At 38.2% G+C, this 17,270-nt stretch overlaps 1 protein-coding gene across 2 annotated transcripts in view; it reads right to left on the bottom strand.

The window, feature by feature from the left end:
- Positions 1-17,270, bottom strand: part of Wdr35 (WD repeat domain 35) — a 136,325-nt gene that overhangs the window by 17,497 nt on the left and 101,558 nt on the right. For both annotated transcript variants that reach the window (XM_045150728.1, XM_045150729.1), the window contains 7 exons: positions 17,038-17,091; positions 15,075-15,184; positions 14,500-14,710; positions 9,438-9,518; positions 6,757-6,893; positions 4,824-5,027; positions 2,606-2,752 (listed from right to left, as the gene is read on the bottom strand). In XM_045150728.1, the coding sequence (XP_045006663.1) occupies positions 2,606-2,752; positions 4,824-5,027; positions 6,757-6,893; positions 9,438-9,518; positions 14,500-14,710; positions 15,075-15,184; positions 17,038-17,091 (944 nt within the window). The remainder of the gene's footprint in view (positions 1-2,605; positions 2,753-4,823; positions 5,028-6,756; positions 6,894-9,437; positions 9,519-14,499; positions 14,711-15,074; positions 15,185-17,037; positions 17,092-17,270) is intronic.

Raw genomic sequence — 17,270 nt, 5'->3', positions numbered from 1 at the left:
AGGGAGTTCTCAGAGGAAGAATTACAAATGCCAACACACACTTAAGAAAATGTTCACCATCCCTAACCATTAGGGAAATGCAAATTGAAACAACTATGAGATTCCACCTTACTCCAGTAAGGATAGCAAACATTAAAATATCAAATGAAAACAAATGTTGGCAAGGCTGTGTGAAATAGGAATACTCATTCACTGTTGGTGGGAATGTAAGCTAGTACCCACTGTCGAAATCAATTTGGAGATTCCTTAAAAGGATGAATATAGAGTTACCAGCAAACCCTTTAATTCCCTTACTAAATGTTTCACATCTCAGTTCAGAAATATAATAGCTAAAAACTGGTGCCAGGTGTACATCATTAGATGAGTGGATAACCAAGATGTGGTACATTTACATGAGGGAATTCTACTCAGCAATAAAAAAAAAAAGACACATTGAAATTTGTAGGAAAATGGTCAAACTTGGAACAGATCATTCTAAGTGAACTCATACAATCAAAGAAAGAAAACAGTTAATTCCTAACTGTCAGTTCCTAACCTGGACCAGCCCAAGTTGCTGACATAACTGAATAGCATCTTAAGGCTTGGACAATAGGGAGGGTAGGGCTTGAGGGAAGGGAAGGGACACAAACTGAACCCAAATTGAACCAGTACCATAGAGTTCTCTATTCTAGAAGTCAGACTAAAAGGTGGAACCCTCAAGAGGACCTTAGAGACAGCACCTGAACTGAAGGGCCCTGGAGAGAGTGAGATGAAACTTAACCTCAAATTTCTTCTGTTTCTCTTTCTTCTTTTTCTTTTTCCATGGTGCTGGCCTATAATCCCCTGTACCAGGGTGTGGTCTACATCCACAGTGAGCTGTTGATCAAAGAAAACTACTATATCTCCCAAAACAAGACAGACTTTTGTCAGAGCACTTGATTACCCACAAGAAGTTAAGGCTAAGACCCTACTGCTGAAGACACCAAATGCTGTTGGCATGAACCATGGAGAGACTTGGCTAGAATCCAGAGGAGAGCCAGTCCCCAGACAATTAGCCCATCTAGTGTTGGAAGGCATTACATGAGCTACCAAGGGAAAGTGGCCAACATCTGTCCAAGCAACTCAAAGTCTAAACAACTCAGAAGCAAACAACTTGATGTGATGCTCATACAAGTGCAATAGTGGCACACAGCCATGGTGGGTAACCAACTACTCTTGGATTGCCTAACAGATCCACTCACTGGAAAGGAAACCATATCTGGAACCGGGAAACAAATCAGAATCATATCCAGATAATGATTCTGCTTTCCATTGTCAAGCTCCCACTAACCTTAGACTGTAAGACTGTCTAAAATCTTTTACTTCTCTCTAAATTAATAATAGTTATCCCATTTAACTGGCACTGACTTCACTCTCTTTTGGAGAATATGCTTCTCTTTTTCAGATGGGAGCTGGACCTGAGGAGATAAACAACCCAGCACACTTCACCCTGGCCCCAGCTGAAACCACAGAGGAATTGGAGAAATGAGCAAAAGTGCTACTTTCTTATAAATCTGATATCAGCATGAGGGTGATGGAGATAGAAAATAAGGACACTCAACACCTACCAAACCAGACTTAGGAGCCTCTGGATCTCCTCAGGTCCAGCTCCCATCTGAAATTTTCCCAGCAAGACTCAGGGAATTTTGCAGAAGAGGGGGTGGAAAGATTGTTAGAGCCACAAGTTGGGACATGTTGTACAGAGTTAAGCTGATACCAGTACAAGGGTAATGGAGAATGTTACTGAGAACACTCAACACCTATCAAACCAGAGGCTCCTAAATGTCCATCATTGAAGTAGACTTAAAATGTTCCCAGCATGGCTCAGGGAATTTTGCAGAACAGGGGGTGGAAAGATTGACAGAGCCACAAGTTGGGACTTGCACAGAGACATTGCCTCTCCCCCTTCCCACAATGCATGACCCACAATCCCAATGGGATCAACCTACATCCCCAATGAGAAAGGCCTTCGCAGAAAAGGGGCAGGGAGGAGGGAAAGGATGGTACCAACATGTGATGTTTACATACAAAATATGTTCATGTCTAATAATAAAAATAAATAAAGTGAAATAAGCACTTTTCCACAAACTGTTCCTTCATTAAAGTAACAAGCATTACTTCATCATCTTCAAGTAGCAATGCCTTCAGAGCAGAATTCAAAAACTGAAGACCACATAGCATATCCCATGTGTAATATTCTTTGGTTATTCATATTCATTTAAATCTAATATGCTATGCTAGTAATCCCAAACACTGAAATAATAAGCATATTGATCACAATAAAAACTTTTAATAAAAGTAATGACTTTTAAAAATCATCTATAATAATAAGTAAATAAATATCTTTTACTTTGTTCAGAAATAGATCATATAACATTCTCAAGAATTATACACTGTGATCTCAAAGCAGTACACAGCTTCCTGGAGCTAGGTATAAGCTCTATGTCTACACTCTCCAGTGAATGTACAGCTCTGAATTTTAGGACAGGAGGATGGTCTTCACTCCTACAGCATACAATAATAAGCATGGGCAGATACAATACTAAGCATACTTAAGTGCATGAGTTGCTCCAGATAGGTTACATACCACTTTTGGCGATCAGCAAAGTAGTCTCCAATGGCATTGTGGGCTTGTTCAAGGAGACTGTCATCTGCATCACCAGACCCAGTCTTCAGGAGCTGCAGTACTCTAAACCAATCCCCCAGTTTCAGCCGTAGGCCAATGGCGAGATCTCTTCAAAGAATAGCATTCATTCATTCAGTTAACTAGTCCACAACTGATTGTGAAGTGCCTACTATGTGCTAAGTGTAGTTCAGATACTTATAATACACACAGGCAAGGTAACGCTCTACACACTGTGTAAACTTGGTCTGACTGAATAACAGGCAACGGGACATGTTATGGTCTGAATGTGTATTCTCTACAAAATTCATGCTGAAATTTAACCCCAATTGTGGTGGTATCAAGAGATGAGGTCTTTGAGGAAGTGATTAAGTTTGCCATATGAGTTACTAGTGCCTGTATTAAAGAAGCATCAGAGAAAGTTCATCTTTATTTGTGCTAATGCTTCGCACCAGGTGAAAATGCAAAGCACCACACTAGAAGCACACATAGGTCTCACATTAGCCACCAAGCTTGATAGATCCTGAATCTTGGACTTTCCATCACCCTGAATTATGAGAAACAAACTTTTGTTTGTCATAAATTAGTCAATATGACATACTTTGTAAAAGCAGCACAAACAATAAAAACAGCAATTTCCACTCTTGTTTTCCTGAATTTGCAACAAAATTTTAGCAATTTCGCTAAATAAATAATTAAATAATAATCATTCTTTCATGAGCTTATTAGATGTGATCAGATTTATCTCAAAGCAGAATATATACCATGAATACATAGGATTTTATATTTTTTGCAGAGCTTAAGTTATATTAAGGATCTCCTAGGAGTATAAACAATACTAAGCTGGGTGTGGTGGTACACACCTTTAATCTCAGCACTTGGAAGGTAGAAGTAGGTGGATCACCCTGAGTCTGAGGCCACTCTGAGACTACTGAGTGAATTCCAGGTCGGCAGGTCAGCCTAGACTAGAGTGAGACCCTACCTCAAAAACACAAAACAAAACGAACAACAACAACAAAAAACCTAGTGAAAACAAGATAACATGTTTATTCCTGAAATTAAGTTCGTAAGCAAAAAAAAAATATATATATATAAGCAATAAAACCCAGTAACTGCCTTTGGTTTTTAAGGTTTCCAACAAAAGAAAAATAGCTGCCTACACCAAAAGACAAGACAAATTATTATATGTACAATAAATAATAAAAGCTATGATGATATCAACATTTTCCCTATCAAGTAAACAAAATACCGATAAGCATCAATTACCATATAAAAACAAAAAAGAAAGCTATCCTCATATCATGTAAACTAATGAGAGATATGTAAAGTATCTAGGTTGTAATCCAAACTGAAAATTACTATCTAAAAGAAACAGTACAATAGGGCACACTCTCCTTTTGCTATTTTCTACCTTATGTTGGCCAGGGGGTGATGTCCACTCTCTACTCATGCTATCGTTTTCCCCTGTCATTATGAAGCTTCCGCTCCAGTCTGTAAGCTAAAATAAAAAATTCCCCCCCACACAAAAGAAACAGTACAATAAATTTACTTACTTTATATTTTCACTGTAAATATAAGGAACTGGAGGGAGTTATTCAGGTTGCCAGTTAGGGGGAAACAAAAAGATGTAACAAAGCTTGCCTTCTTCAACAGACCCAGAATTCAATGTCTGATCCAATCCCATCCAATCAACTCTCTTACCCCCTACTCCTGAGCCAACCCCCCAGCCCAGATCAAGTAGCTCTCTTAGACTCACTTGAGTCTGAGGGTAAAGCCCACCACAATAAGATTACAATTAGAACCTTACCAGATGGGCAAGGTCTATTTTAGGCTTTTCACCCTTCTTGAACTTCTAGATCCCTGTACTGGTAAGTCCCCCTCATCTCAGCCCTACTGGGCTGTGATGGGGAAGGAGGGACCCCCTACTCGCACATGGGCTCTCTGCCTCCTCATGCCTTCCACATGGAAAGAGCTCTCTTTTCTCTTTCCTTGTTGTAATCTAATAAAGTCTATCTAAGTCTTATTCTCTGGTGTATGGATTTTAATTCTTTGAGCTCATTACACAAGAATCCAGGATTCCTCAAGTTTACTGGTAAATTGGCATACTGGTATATTGGCAGGGAACTTCAAAACTCCCATTATAGAAATAAGGACTCAGGGATACTGGCCCTTCATAACTTACCTTCTGTCCATATCAAGGTACATTCTTTCTGCCTCTTCAAACCTGCCAAAGTATGCAACAACTTCGGCCTGCTTCATGGACTCACTCTGTAGATTGCCCAGGAACTTCACAAACTTGATGCCTTGGTAATCTTTACAGCGTACAAATGCTTGCTCTGCAGTGTACAAGTCCAGCTTCTGAAGAGCTGCCTCAGCCAACAGACGCCTTGGTTTTACAAAAGAAACAGAATATGCCTACATTCTAACAAACAAGACTTGAATCAGAATTCAAATATTATACTATTGTTTCTAGTGAAGCATGCTATAAATTTCAGGTGAAATATGGTAAAAAAAAAAAAAAATGATTATTAAGCCAGGCGTAGTGGCACACACCTTTAATCCCAGCACTCAGGAGGCAGAGGTAGGAGGATCGCTGTGAGTTGGAGGCCACCCTAAGACTGCATAGTGAGTGAATTCCAGGTCAGCCTGGGCCAGAGTGAGACCCTACCTTGAAGAAAAAATTATTGCAGCACATGCAAACATTTTTCATAGAACATTACGCTTAAATTGAGAACTTCCAAACAAGAACAAGAAGGAAGTCTGCTCCCATTAGGAAGTTACTGTGGGAGTGGAGGGTTCAGAGCAGGGACTTAAATGCCTAAGTGTGGTCAGAGGACAGGGCTGAAATATAGCCCACAGTGGGAGGGGGGTTAACAAAACCTAAAGATATGATGAATAAGCCATATGGAAACCTACTTTCCTGTTAAATAATTTAAAAGGTTTAATTTTAAAAAGACAGTTTGGGCATAAGTACCCTGCAGGAGGAAATAATGCCACTCCCATAAGTTGTTAAAGAAAAACCCTAGTGCCAGGAGCAGGATACCTCCAGTGAGCTGTTGTTGGTCAGGGAGGCCCTTGAGGTCCCCAAAACAATACATGTCTTGGTGCCTACTAGAACTATATGGTAAGACTCTATTGCTGAAGACATCACATGCTTTGGTGGTGGGACATTGAGAGATCAAGCCAGAACAGAGCTGGAAGCCTCCTCCCTCCTGACTAGCTTCCATAGTCCTGGAAAATAATGCAGGTGGCTTGGGGAGAAAAGTCATCAACAATCTTAACTAGTAGTGGACCCTGCAAGTTACAAAACTGGCAAGCCAGGAAAGATGCGCCTGCTGGTGCAATAGTGACATGTATTTTATGAAGGTAACCAACTATTCTCTGATGGGATCTGAGATTGCTCCATAGGAGGGAATTCATGCCTGGTGGTATTAAAAACCTGGTGAAAAGCCTAAGGCTAGTAAGGTCATAAGCCCTAGTGGGAAAGCTACTAGTGTTATTTTGCAAAATATGTATATTGTATCTACCAAATTGTCCTCTACATATTTGTTTATGCCCATATATTAGTGCTGCTCTCACTGTTGGTTAGAGAAACTTTTCAGATGGTGTTCACTGCTAAGGAGACTAAAATCCATCAATATGTTGAGAAGTAACATTTGAGTGCTCAGCACTAAATGAAACATCTCTACCACACCCTCAAAGGCTCAGGGAACAATGTTGAAAAGGGGGAAAAAAGAAAGTAAGAGACAAAGAAAAGAGAAGAGTTCTTTGGAACACTGTTTTCTGGACAGAGAGTGGCTGCTATATCCATGACCTCACATTAGCTGTCATACCTAGAGAGTACTGTACCCATTAACCTATCATCATGGATAATGAAGGAGAGCAATAATCATGGCTGACATCAAAATAGAAGAAATTCTAGTTGGAAAGAAGGAGTTCATTGGGAAGGGGATGGGGAGAAACAAAGAAAGTAACAGGAAGGGACTACGATCAAAATATTATATGCATGTATGAAAATAGTCAATAAAAAATTTAAAAATGATTCACTCAGATCTCAAAAAATAAAACAAAAGGATACATCTGGCATTTTGGGGGGATGAGGGTTTTTAAAATACCAAAGTCGGGGGTGTGGGTTGTCCTCTATGAACTGAGATGCGTCTTTAATTCCAACCTTCTCAATCAATGCTCGACTATCTCGCAGGGACCGAATCTCAAAATTCATTATGTAATCCTTGCTGGGGTGTTCTGGATTCTAAAAGTAAATGTGAAATACGGATCATTGTATAGTATATTTCTTTCTTATAATAATAGCAGTAATAATAAAACAAACCTGCATTATATTGTGTGCAAAACTAAAGAAAAGAAATTCCTATTTTTAGGTCTTCAGAGTTATTTGTAAAACACACAAATAAAGTCACCCATTGGCCATTGGGCTGCCTACAGGGAGCTATGGGCAATGACAGCAAGGGCTTCTCGTGTTTCACTCATTTCTTCACAGTGCCACCTGGCCTCCGCAGGAGTAGAAATGTCCACATGTAGCCCCTCCACTCCCTTCTCCCTGGTCAAGAGCAGGAACACTGCTATTGCACTACTGTTGAGCAGTAAACAGATGGAAGAAGAGAACAAAAAGGAGTCATCATCGTAACTTTCCCTCCAAAATAACAAAATGACTGAAAGCCTGCCTTTTCAGGGAAGGGCCAAATGGCCAAAGAAAGGAAATTAGTGGATATAATCAACTCACAGATTCTACAAATCTCAAGTAATGAGAAGATGAAGCACTAGGGACAATAAGGTTCCACATGTAATGTACCAGTATGTGGGTCCTAAAGAGCAGTGTTAGGAAACCCTTCCTTACTCCGCAACTAAAGCACCATAGCTGAAAGTGTGAGGTCCTTAGGAGACTCCTACATGCTAAGAAGGAACTGGCAAGGAAAGGGCATGGGGTTTGGATTCATATACACATTCCATTGGTCATTGGCTACCCTTCCTCATCTGTAAAAGAAGTGTGTAGAATATGTACCAGGCACAAGTATGTCTCATATCAAACACCATATATGAAGGCATTTTAGTAAATGTTAATGTCCTTGATTTTCCTTTGATATTTCTTCTTCTATCCTCGAAGCAATTTCTCTTATTCTTAAAACTACATGCTTGAAGAAATCCATAGGCCATAAAGACTTTAGGAAATTCCTGAGACTACAATGTCACAGAGAGAAGAAACAGGACCACACTCTTGCTTTGGTAAGTTTCGCTTGTAGTAAGCCAGATAGATAACAACACTGTTGCAGAGGATTAGCTGAGGATTAGCTCTCTACCACAACACAGCCCTTTCCAGCAAATGGCACCAACTGTAGATACATATTAAATGTGCACCAGTGCCTCAGGATATCAGACAGCACCTAACCAACACGAATGTATAATTTCTAAAATATTTTACCAAGCTCCATATAACCATCATTTGAATCAACAATGTCACAACACTTTGTAATTATGGTCCTTCTTGAGAAAAGCTGCCAGTGGTGAAGTCCAGCCAACTAAAAGTTTTATCAAAGCTAAGTGCTCATGTTCAGAGACAATACAGTAAAACAAAGATTGGTTATAGCTTAGAAATTCATTTAAATATAATACTAAACAACTTGAACTTAAGAGTTATAAAACAAAGGCCAGGTTTGGTGGCACATGCCTTTAACCCCAGCATTCATTGCTTTTTTTTTTCCCATAGGTAGTATCTCAATCTAGCACAAGCTGACCTAGAATTCACTATGTAGTCCCAAGGTGGCCTCGAACTCACAGCGATCCTCCTACCTTTGCATCCTGAGAGCTGGAATTAAAGGTATGCATGACCATGCCCAGTTTCATTACTCAACTTTTTAAAGCAATAAAATGAACTCTTCTGAAGAAAGATAATGTAGCAGACCCTTGCTAGATACTGAGGACTCAAGAAGATGCCTCTCTCAAAGTATCAGCACCTCAAAACAAACATGGCAGATCAACCATCTAACTTGAACTCTACCTCACATAACTCTTTGTGAAAGAACAAGGGCAGAATCATGACTTCTAAACTGGGCATGGTAGCACACACCTTTAATCTCAGCACTCAGGTTGCAGAGGTAGGAAGATTGCCGTGAGTTCAAGGCCAGCCTGAGACTACATAGTGAATTCCATGTCAGCCTCAGCTAGAGAGAGACCTTACCTCGAAAAACCACCCCCCAAAAAAAATACTTCTGAAGAGGTCCCAACCCCTGAGACTTGGAAATAGCACAAGACAAATGAATGAAAAGACTTGTCTTCTTACATGGGTAAGTGAGGCAAAAGGGAAAATAGCAATTCTCTGAATGTAAGGTGTAGGCAATAAATCAAGCTCACTTGTTTTATAAGTCACAGACCTTAAACAAGGGCAGGTCTTTCTATTTACCCTTGCAGAAGTGCTAGCCACACGGAGAAGTATCAAACAGTCAGTGTGGTAATCAATCATGTAACCCTAGAGTATGACATACTAAGACCTCATTCTAGTGTTTGCTGACAGCTTTGAAGCTTCACCTTTCTGCCCTTTCCCACCTTGCATGGAAGCAGGCTGGTAAGAAGGCTCAGGTGCTCTCTCCTTTATGGACAGTCCAGCTTTTAAAGAACATGAGCCCCTAACAACAGGAAACCAAGCCACAGGTAACAAAGCAGGGCTGGACCCAAGACCTAGCTGATTTCCGGTATTGCTCCCAACTAGGACACCACATTGCCTGCTCCACTGAGACTCCCAGGCAAGCCAGCAACAGAAATATAGCTATTTTCAGTAAATTACCTTTAATATCTCATCCAAAAGAACAGATTTGATTTCTAAATCCTCAAAGTTACATATATATCCAGAGGTCTGAATGGGCTCCTTTAAAGACAAAAACAGGTGTTACATTTCCTTAGACAAAATGTTCCCTCTTTAAGAAATCTTGGTTTTTACCATATCATCCCAGTTTTCAAACAAATAGAAAATATCATTGATACCATATGCCCATCACCTAAAGAGTTAATATTTTGCTATATTTATATATTCATATAATTTTTGGCTTATAATATATTTCACCCTTAAATACTTCTGTACATTTCTCTAAAAGAGGATAATTTCTTACCTGTCCATGTTATAAATTTAATTTTTAGTTGAATTGTTAAACACTCTTGATTCCAAGTACATCTATCACAGAAATTCATATCAAACTGAAGCTTGTCTTCTGAAATATGAACCAAAATTGTACCTAATATACTAGCTACATAATGTTTATGTGCAGTATACATGAGTCTATTAAATTTGTCTCTTATCCTAGTTTTATACACAGTTGTAGAAAGCACAAAATGTGCATATTATAATGTTAAGTAGTTGTCCTAAATCTTTAGTAGAAAAAAATAGGTATATTACATATGCCACAAGAAATAATCTTCTAATATAATTAATACTTCCAAGGATACTATAAAATAATTAGAATAATATTTTCTAGTAATATAAATAAGCAATATCATATTTTTCAAAATATATGTGTATATTTATATCATATATAATTACACTATATGATAGAATAATAAAAGATGCCAAAGTGATAAAAATAAAAATTCAAGATAGTTTGTATTCAGTATAAATTTAAGAATGGGGCTCTTGTGTGCACAGTAGAGGTGTCTAAATGGGGTTGCAGAAATAAACATAGGTTGTTGGTTAAAAGTCAAATTATATGAGGAAACTGTATAAACTCCTAACGTGCCAAGGACATCATATTGCATAATGCAAATAATATGCCTCTATGAGCACCAAGCACACACAAAGACAGCCAGGCATAGGAGAGCACACCTGTAATCCTAGCACATGGGAGAACTGGCAGTTAAGAATATATAGTATGACTCTGACTTGAGAAACAAAAGATACACAGAATAAGAACAAAACTTAATTTAAAAGGAAAACATATGGGGCTAGATATAGCAGTTTGTAGAATACTCCTTTAGTATGCAGAAAGCTCTGGGCTTGGTCACAGCACCACATAAACCAGGTGTGGTTGCAAATGTCTATAATCATAGCATTCGAGAAGCTGGAGGCAGAAGATCAGGATTTCAAGGTCATCTCAGCTACAAAGCAAGTTCAAGGGCAGCCTTTGATACATGAAACCCTATCTAAAATAAAATGCATATGTAATGAGATAATTCTTTGGGGGGAGGGTGTTTTTGAGGTAGGGTCTCACTCTGGCCCAGGCTGATATGGAATTCACTATGTAGTCTCAGGGTGGTCTCGAACTCACGATGACCTTCTACCTCTGCTCCCCAAGTGCTGGGATTAAAGGTGTGAGCCACCACCCCCAGCGAGATATTTCTTATACTTTTACTATTTAAATACTACTGGAAAACTAAATATATATGTGTAAAGATGTTTATAACAAGAAATAATTTTAATTTTAGCTTGGGAATGAGACAAAGCAAGAGAGTCAGAAGATGAAGTCATAGCAGATGATTATGGATTAAACAAATAAGAGAAACAAAGAGAAATGGGGGAAGGAAAGAACAAAAACTAAGAATTCCCAGAATAGTTCATGATTATCGGTAACTAATAAATAAATTATTATATAATTCATATTTTCTAAAATTCAACTTCTACTTAAATTATGTCAACTAATTTTCTTCTCTTTTATAATTATATTTTTCAAAGCAGGGTCTCACTCGAGCCCATGTAATGTGGAACTTACTATGTAGCCCCAGACTGAACTCAAAACCATGGAGACTATCCTACCTCAGCCTCAGTTGTGTACCACCACACCCAGCTCTGATTTTCTTTATTCTCAAAATTCACTCTATTCACCAACACCTCAAGAATAGGATGCTCCATACTAACAGACTACAAAGCAGGGTACATTCACCTAAGCATTATGCAAAGTATTTCTTTTATCAAAAAAAAATTTTTGTTATTCTATACTGTACTGAGAAACACTGATACCCTCACTCAGCACAGTCAGAAGGCTGCATAGCATGGGTATTCTGGTACGCCCTTACTTAGCTAGTCAATTTTAGCATACACATGAAGTTTGTACATACCTAAGTAGATTGAGAGTATATTATCTATTTTTAGCTGCTCATCACAAATTGCATAAGTGACTTAAGCAGTGTCTTGAAAATAACTTGTCAACTCAAGGTATTATTGATAATGAAAGCCACAAGCAAATACAAAATGCAAGAACTCCTCTCTCACTCTTAGTACAGACTGTTGAGTCATCAAATAACAATATGAAAAACTGACATCTCAACTCTCACCTAGATAAACATACATCCATCTATTAAAGTTAAGCCAGAGCTCATCTGGAGTTAATACAGGCTGTTACATTCTGAAGAAACATATCATTCTGTAGGTCTGCAGGTCCAACAAATCCTGTCTGCGAGAATATATTCTTACATAGTCAATGACAGCCAAGACAACTAAACAGGAATGAGCAAGGGCACAGCAGGCCATTGTCATCACGAATGAAAAGAACAGAATGCCTTATAAAGAAATCTAGACTGATGATGTTGTAAACACAAAATAATCAAACTAGCTCTAAATCTAAGAGAAACAGAATGGCATGACAAGCTAGAAAAGAAACTCAAATAAAGAAAATGGTCTCTAAACAGAAGCTGTTCTGTCAGGACTACTTGAAGACACACTTTCCACTAGACAAAGATTTCATGTGGTGCTAAGTGACCACATATGCCCTGCACACCCTGTGCAGCAGCCAGAACAAACATCCTCTTTTCTGGGCATGTGATTCTGACATTGACTGAATGGGACCAAAAACAGAAGGGAAAAAAAAAAAAAAAAGACTTAACTTGCAAAAAAGTATTCTGCTCCATACTGAAGGTTATCCAGGATACACCTGTCAAATCTCCACTCTTGTTTTGTGGCAAGGGTCAGTTTTCCCTTGGGCCCTTGAAAGATAACCCTGCTTACAGGTCAAGATAATAGTCTAGAATGAATTTCCTTTGAACTATTTCTAGATCCAAGAATTACATACATCCTAAGCTCCTTAAAGCTTTAAAGCCTTTGAAAGTAATTTATGCCAGTGTGATGGCACACACCTTTAATCCCAACACTAGGGAGGCAGAGGTAGGAGGACTGCCATGAGTTCGAGACCACCCTGAGACTCCATATTGAATTCCAGGTCAGCCTCGGCTAGAGTGAGACCCTACCTCGAAAAACCAAAAAGGAAGGGAGGGAGGGAGGGAGGGAGGAAGGAAGGAGGGAAGGAAAAGGAAGGAAAGAAGGAAGGAAAGAAGGAAAGAAAGAAGGAAGGAAGGAAGGAAGGAAGGAAGGAAGGAAGGAAGGAAGGAAGGAAGGAAGGAAGGAAACTAACTAACTTATGTCAGGTAATCTGATGACCCAAAGATACTGAGTAGAGCTCAAAAAGGGAGGTGCAAAAATATCTTTGGATTTTAAAGGGGGAAATAGCTTACCACTAAACAAATTACTATAGAAATTTATTGACCACTCAAAGGCCCAAGTATGCAATTTCTTCCCAAGAAGAAGGCTACAAACAAATAGAAATTGACATAAAATATTTCTCAACTCATTTTTATTACTTATATTAGTGAAATACAAAAAATAATTAATTAATTAAAAATCGTTACTGCCAGGAATGGTGGTGCACACTGTTAATCCCAGCATTTGGGAGGCAGAGGTAGGAGGATTACAGCAAGTTCAAGGCCACCCTGAGACTATGTACAGAATTCCAAGTCAGCCTGAATGAGAATAAGACCCTACCTTGAAAAAATAAAACAACAACAAAAATTACTAATTCAAAAACTTGTTTAAGGTCATCTTCTTGATTAGGCTATAGCTCAAATAATTTTTTAGTTCCTAAACAAAATTGCTAACAGTTGCTCTAAAGTTGACTGACTGACAGAAATATCCAGAGCATAAAAGTTAGCTAATGTGCCATGAGGAGAAAAACCATAACCTTAAACAGGAGTGAGAATGGGATGACATACTTCCAGGAAAGAGAAAGCAATCACAGTCCACACCAGCATGTCTATGAGAGAAGCCAGCTAAAAGTGGTTATAAACTGGTGAGTGGTCTGATAAGTAAGCAAGCAAAAGAGAATGAAAGAACAGGCCATTTCAAAACTGTATGCTTTGGGTTTTTTTTTTTTTTTAATTTTGGTAAATAGGACTGATTCTTATTTTTGAACTTTGATAAGAAACAAAAATGTATCTAGTGACCATGAATCCACCTTTGGTGGGGAGCAGGGGGAAGCTTGGTTTTAGTTTTGAGACAGGGTCTAATTATACAACCCAAGCTGTCCTGGAACTTGTTATATAGCCCAGGATGACTGTAGAATATGCTCGTCCTGCTTCACACTCCCAAGTATCAGGATTGCAGGTGTGTGCCACCATATCCAGCTATGAGCCCATCTTTAACAAATAAAAAGGTGGGCTTGGAGAAATGGCTTAGCAGTTTAGCGCTTGCCTGTGAAGCCTAAGGACCCCGGTTTGAGGCTCAATTCCCCAGGACCCACGTTAGCCAGAAGCACAAGGGGGCGCACGAGTCTGGAGTTCGTGTGCAGTGGCTGCAGGCCCTGGTGCACCCATTCTCCCTCTCTCTCTCTATCTGCCTCTTTCTCTCTCTGTCTGTCACTCTCTAAATAAATAAATAAATATTTTTTTAAAAGGGAAGTGTCTAGGAAATGCCTTTTAGAAAATATTTTAAAAGTATTGTTCCCAAATATTTTCAAACTCCACAGAAATGCATCTATTTACTTTCACAAATGTATGTTTGCAATACCAACAAACCTCTTAGAGGAGAAATAACCATGCTTTGATATCTGGTTCATTACTTATAAACTGTAAACCTCACTTCTTATATTTTTTACCTCAGGATCCAAGTTTCTGAAGACATACATTCTTGTCTTCTCCATCATGGCAAACAAATCAGGATTATCTTTGGCCCATTTCATATCCCAGACATCTTTCCGTTCCAGTGTTAACAGTTCACCAATTACTTGCTGCCCTGTACTGTCTGTTACCCGAGCATCCAAGTCAAAGAAAACCAGGACTCCTGAGTTGTCTATGATTGCAAGGCGACTAGAATGCAGTTGGGAAAGGGGAAAATTTATAAAATGCTATCAGTGTTCATATGATTCTTCTTCAAAATCAATTTATCAAAAACCTGGATGATGATGATGAAAATAGCTTTAAATTTTTTTAACTCAAATATTTAAATATCTTAAATATTTGACAGTTGGCAGAGACTATTCTTTACTTTGCTTCCTTATACAGAAAACATATCCAAGAAAGTACCAAGATTTCTATTTAAACCAAATACCATACAATAAAACTATACCAAACAACTTCATAGCAAATACATATGCCATCTATTATATAGACCCAATAATCCCAATCAATAACCTCCAAGCCTAACATCCCAGGAAGACGTTTTCAGGCTTACCTAGAATTGCAATTCAAGGATAACTGGTGAGCTCGACAGCTAAGGGAATATTTTTGGATCAAAGTGACGTTAGGAAGGCTGTATCTCTGAATGATGCCAGATTCACGACCCTATGGAAATTACTTTGGATTACTAAAGCATATTTATCATAAGAACATCAGACCAGTACTACAAACTTCTCTATATGTCCATGAAATTATTTTAAAATCATAGTTCTAGCAAGTTCCCAATTCTATGACTGAATCATGCTACTAAATATATAGTTATCTCCTAATTTTAGCATTCTTAACTCAGCTGTAGGTAGTTTAATATTTTTCCTCATGAAAGAAGTCAGGAACCTAGATCTTTGATATTATACAAATTCTTATATGACAAGGAAGAAATGTCAAAGATTACTTATATTGTCTAGGTTAATATTTAGGGTAGATTAAAATCTAAAACAATGCACTTGGGTTAAATTTCATTATATATGTGTGTATGTATGTGTGTGTGTGTGTATATATATAGAGAGAGGGGGAGGGAGGGAGAGAAAAGGAGAGTGTCACAGTTTTAAAATAGTTGTTACTGAAAGTCAAGGCCTCTCCTATAGCCTTTTCTCTGGCACTGATTTTTTCTTTTTGGTTTTGGCAAGAAATAAAGATGCTCTAAAAGCAGTAATTCCTTGAGTATTTACTTCAGTATGTTTTACTTCAAAAAGTAAGACAGGGCTAGTGACATGGCTCAGCGGTTAACAGCACTTGCTTGCAAAGCCTGATGCCCTGGGTTTGACTCCCCAGTTAGTGCTCTCTCTCTCTTTCCTTGCAAATGAACAGGCAAAAACATTTTTTTTTTTGAAAAGTAAGACAGATCATATGTTTGTATAGAAAACAGCAAACACAACAGAGATCTATGGTTCTCAAACTCTTCTGTGTCCTGAGCCACTATAAGGAGAATGAGTGGAAACTCTACACTGTCCAACTTTCCTTCTCCCCCTTTTAACCAAAGAGCACTACTTTCACAGCATGATGCTCAAAAGGAGCCTCTAAATGCTATAGAATACCATGCTCTTAAGAACTCTCCACATAAAATGAGCTAATGGCTAAAGAATGAAACCAGAACTGGAAATAGTTAAATTTCTGCTTGTTTAATTCAAATGCAACTCCACCAGCATTACTGTACTAAACGTTTATTTTCTAAACATTTTCTAAAATTAATATTTTCAAATGCCAGAGCTTAAGAAGAGACACTATTCCATTGATTCTATTTGAAAAATTTAGCAGAAATTTTCCAGGGACTTCCCAATTTTACTAGCTGGAAAACACATCACCTCTTCATTCTAAATTTTATGAAGGTAGCTAAGCCAGAACCAATATAAAATATCAGGCTACATACAGGAGGCCCTCTAAATCTAACTCCTTCCATGAATTCTGGCCCACATCTGTCAAACTTGTTTGGGTTCTTTCAACCTGGTGTCAAGCTCTTCAATCTACTTTTTCTTCTTAACTGGCCACGACTCTACTGCTTTTATAAATAGTTAACTTTTATAAATGATTAATAACTTATGAAAAAAACTTTAAAACCTTCTCACTTCTTATATTAAAGAAGAAATTTTAGGGCTGGAGAGATGGCTTAGCAGTTAAGCGCTTGCCTGTGAAGCCTAAGAACCCTGGTTCGAGGCTCAGTTCCCTAGGACCCACGTTAGCCAGATGCACAAGGGGGCACACGCATCTGGAGTTCGTTTGCAGTGGCTGGAAGCCCTGGCGCGCCCGTTCTCTCTCTTTCTCTCTCTCACTTTTTCTCTCTCTGTCGCTCTCAAATAAATAAACAACAACAACAAAAAGTAAATAAAATAAAATTTAAAAAACATTAAAAAAAAGAAATTTTAGGGTACCCATAAGATGATATTAAAATCCAAAACTTATTGCTTTACTCTGGTTTTATAACTTAAACTTTATTTATAAAATCAGTGTTTCTTAAAACTTACCACAATCAATGTCTTATCAGATGCAGTTATAGCACAAATTGGATCCTTTGTACCCTAAAAATTAATCAGTCAGTCATTATTTAATATTTACTGAGTGACAACAATGGCCCAAGTTAGTATGTGATTACTAAGAAGAATATATAAATAATATATGCATAACTTAGCAGACATGCAGTTACTGAACTCCTACTATATGCCAAGTAAATCTTTACCACCTAGGAACTAAAAGGCTA

This window comes from Jaculus jaculus, chromosome 5 (assembly GCF_020740685.1).
Source record: "Jaculus jaculus isolate mJacJac1 chromosome 5, mJacJac1.mat.Y.cur, whole genome shotgun sequence".
Lineage (NCBI taxonomy): Eukaryota > Metazoa > Chordata > Mammalia > Rodentia > Dipodidae > Jaculus > Jaculus jaculus.
Note: the sequence above shows the minus strand (reverse complement) of the source record. Positions and strands in the feature narration are given on the sequence as shown.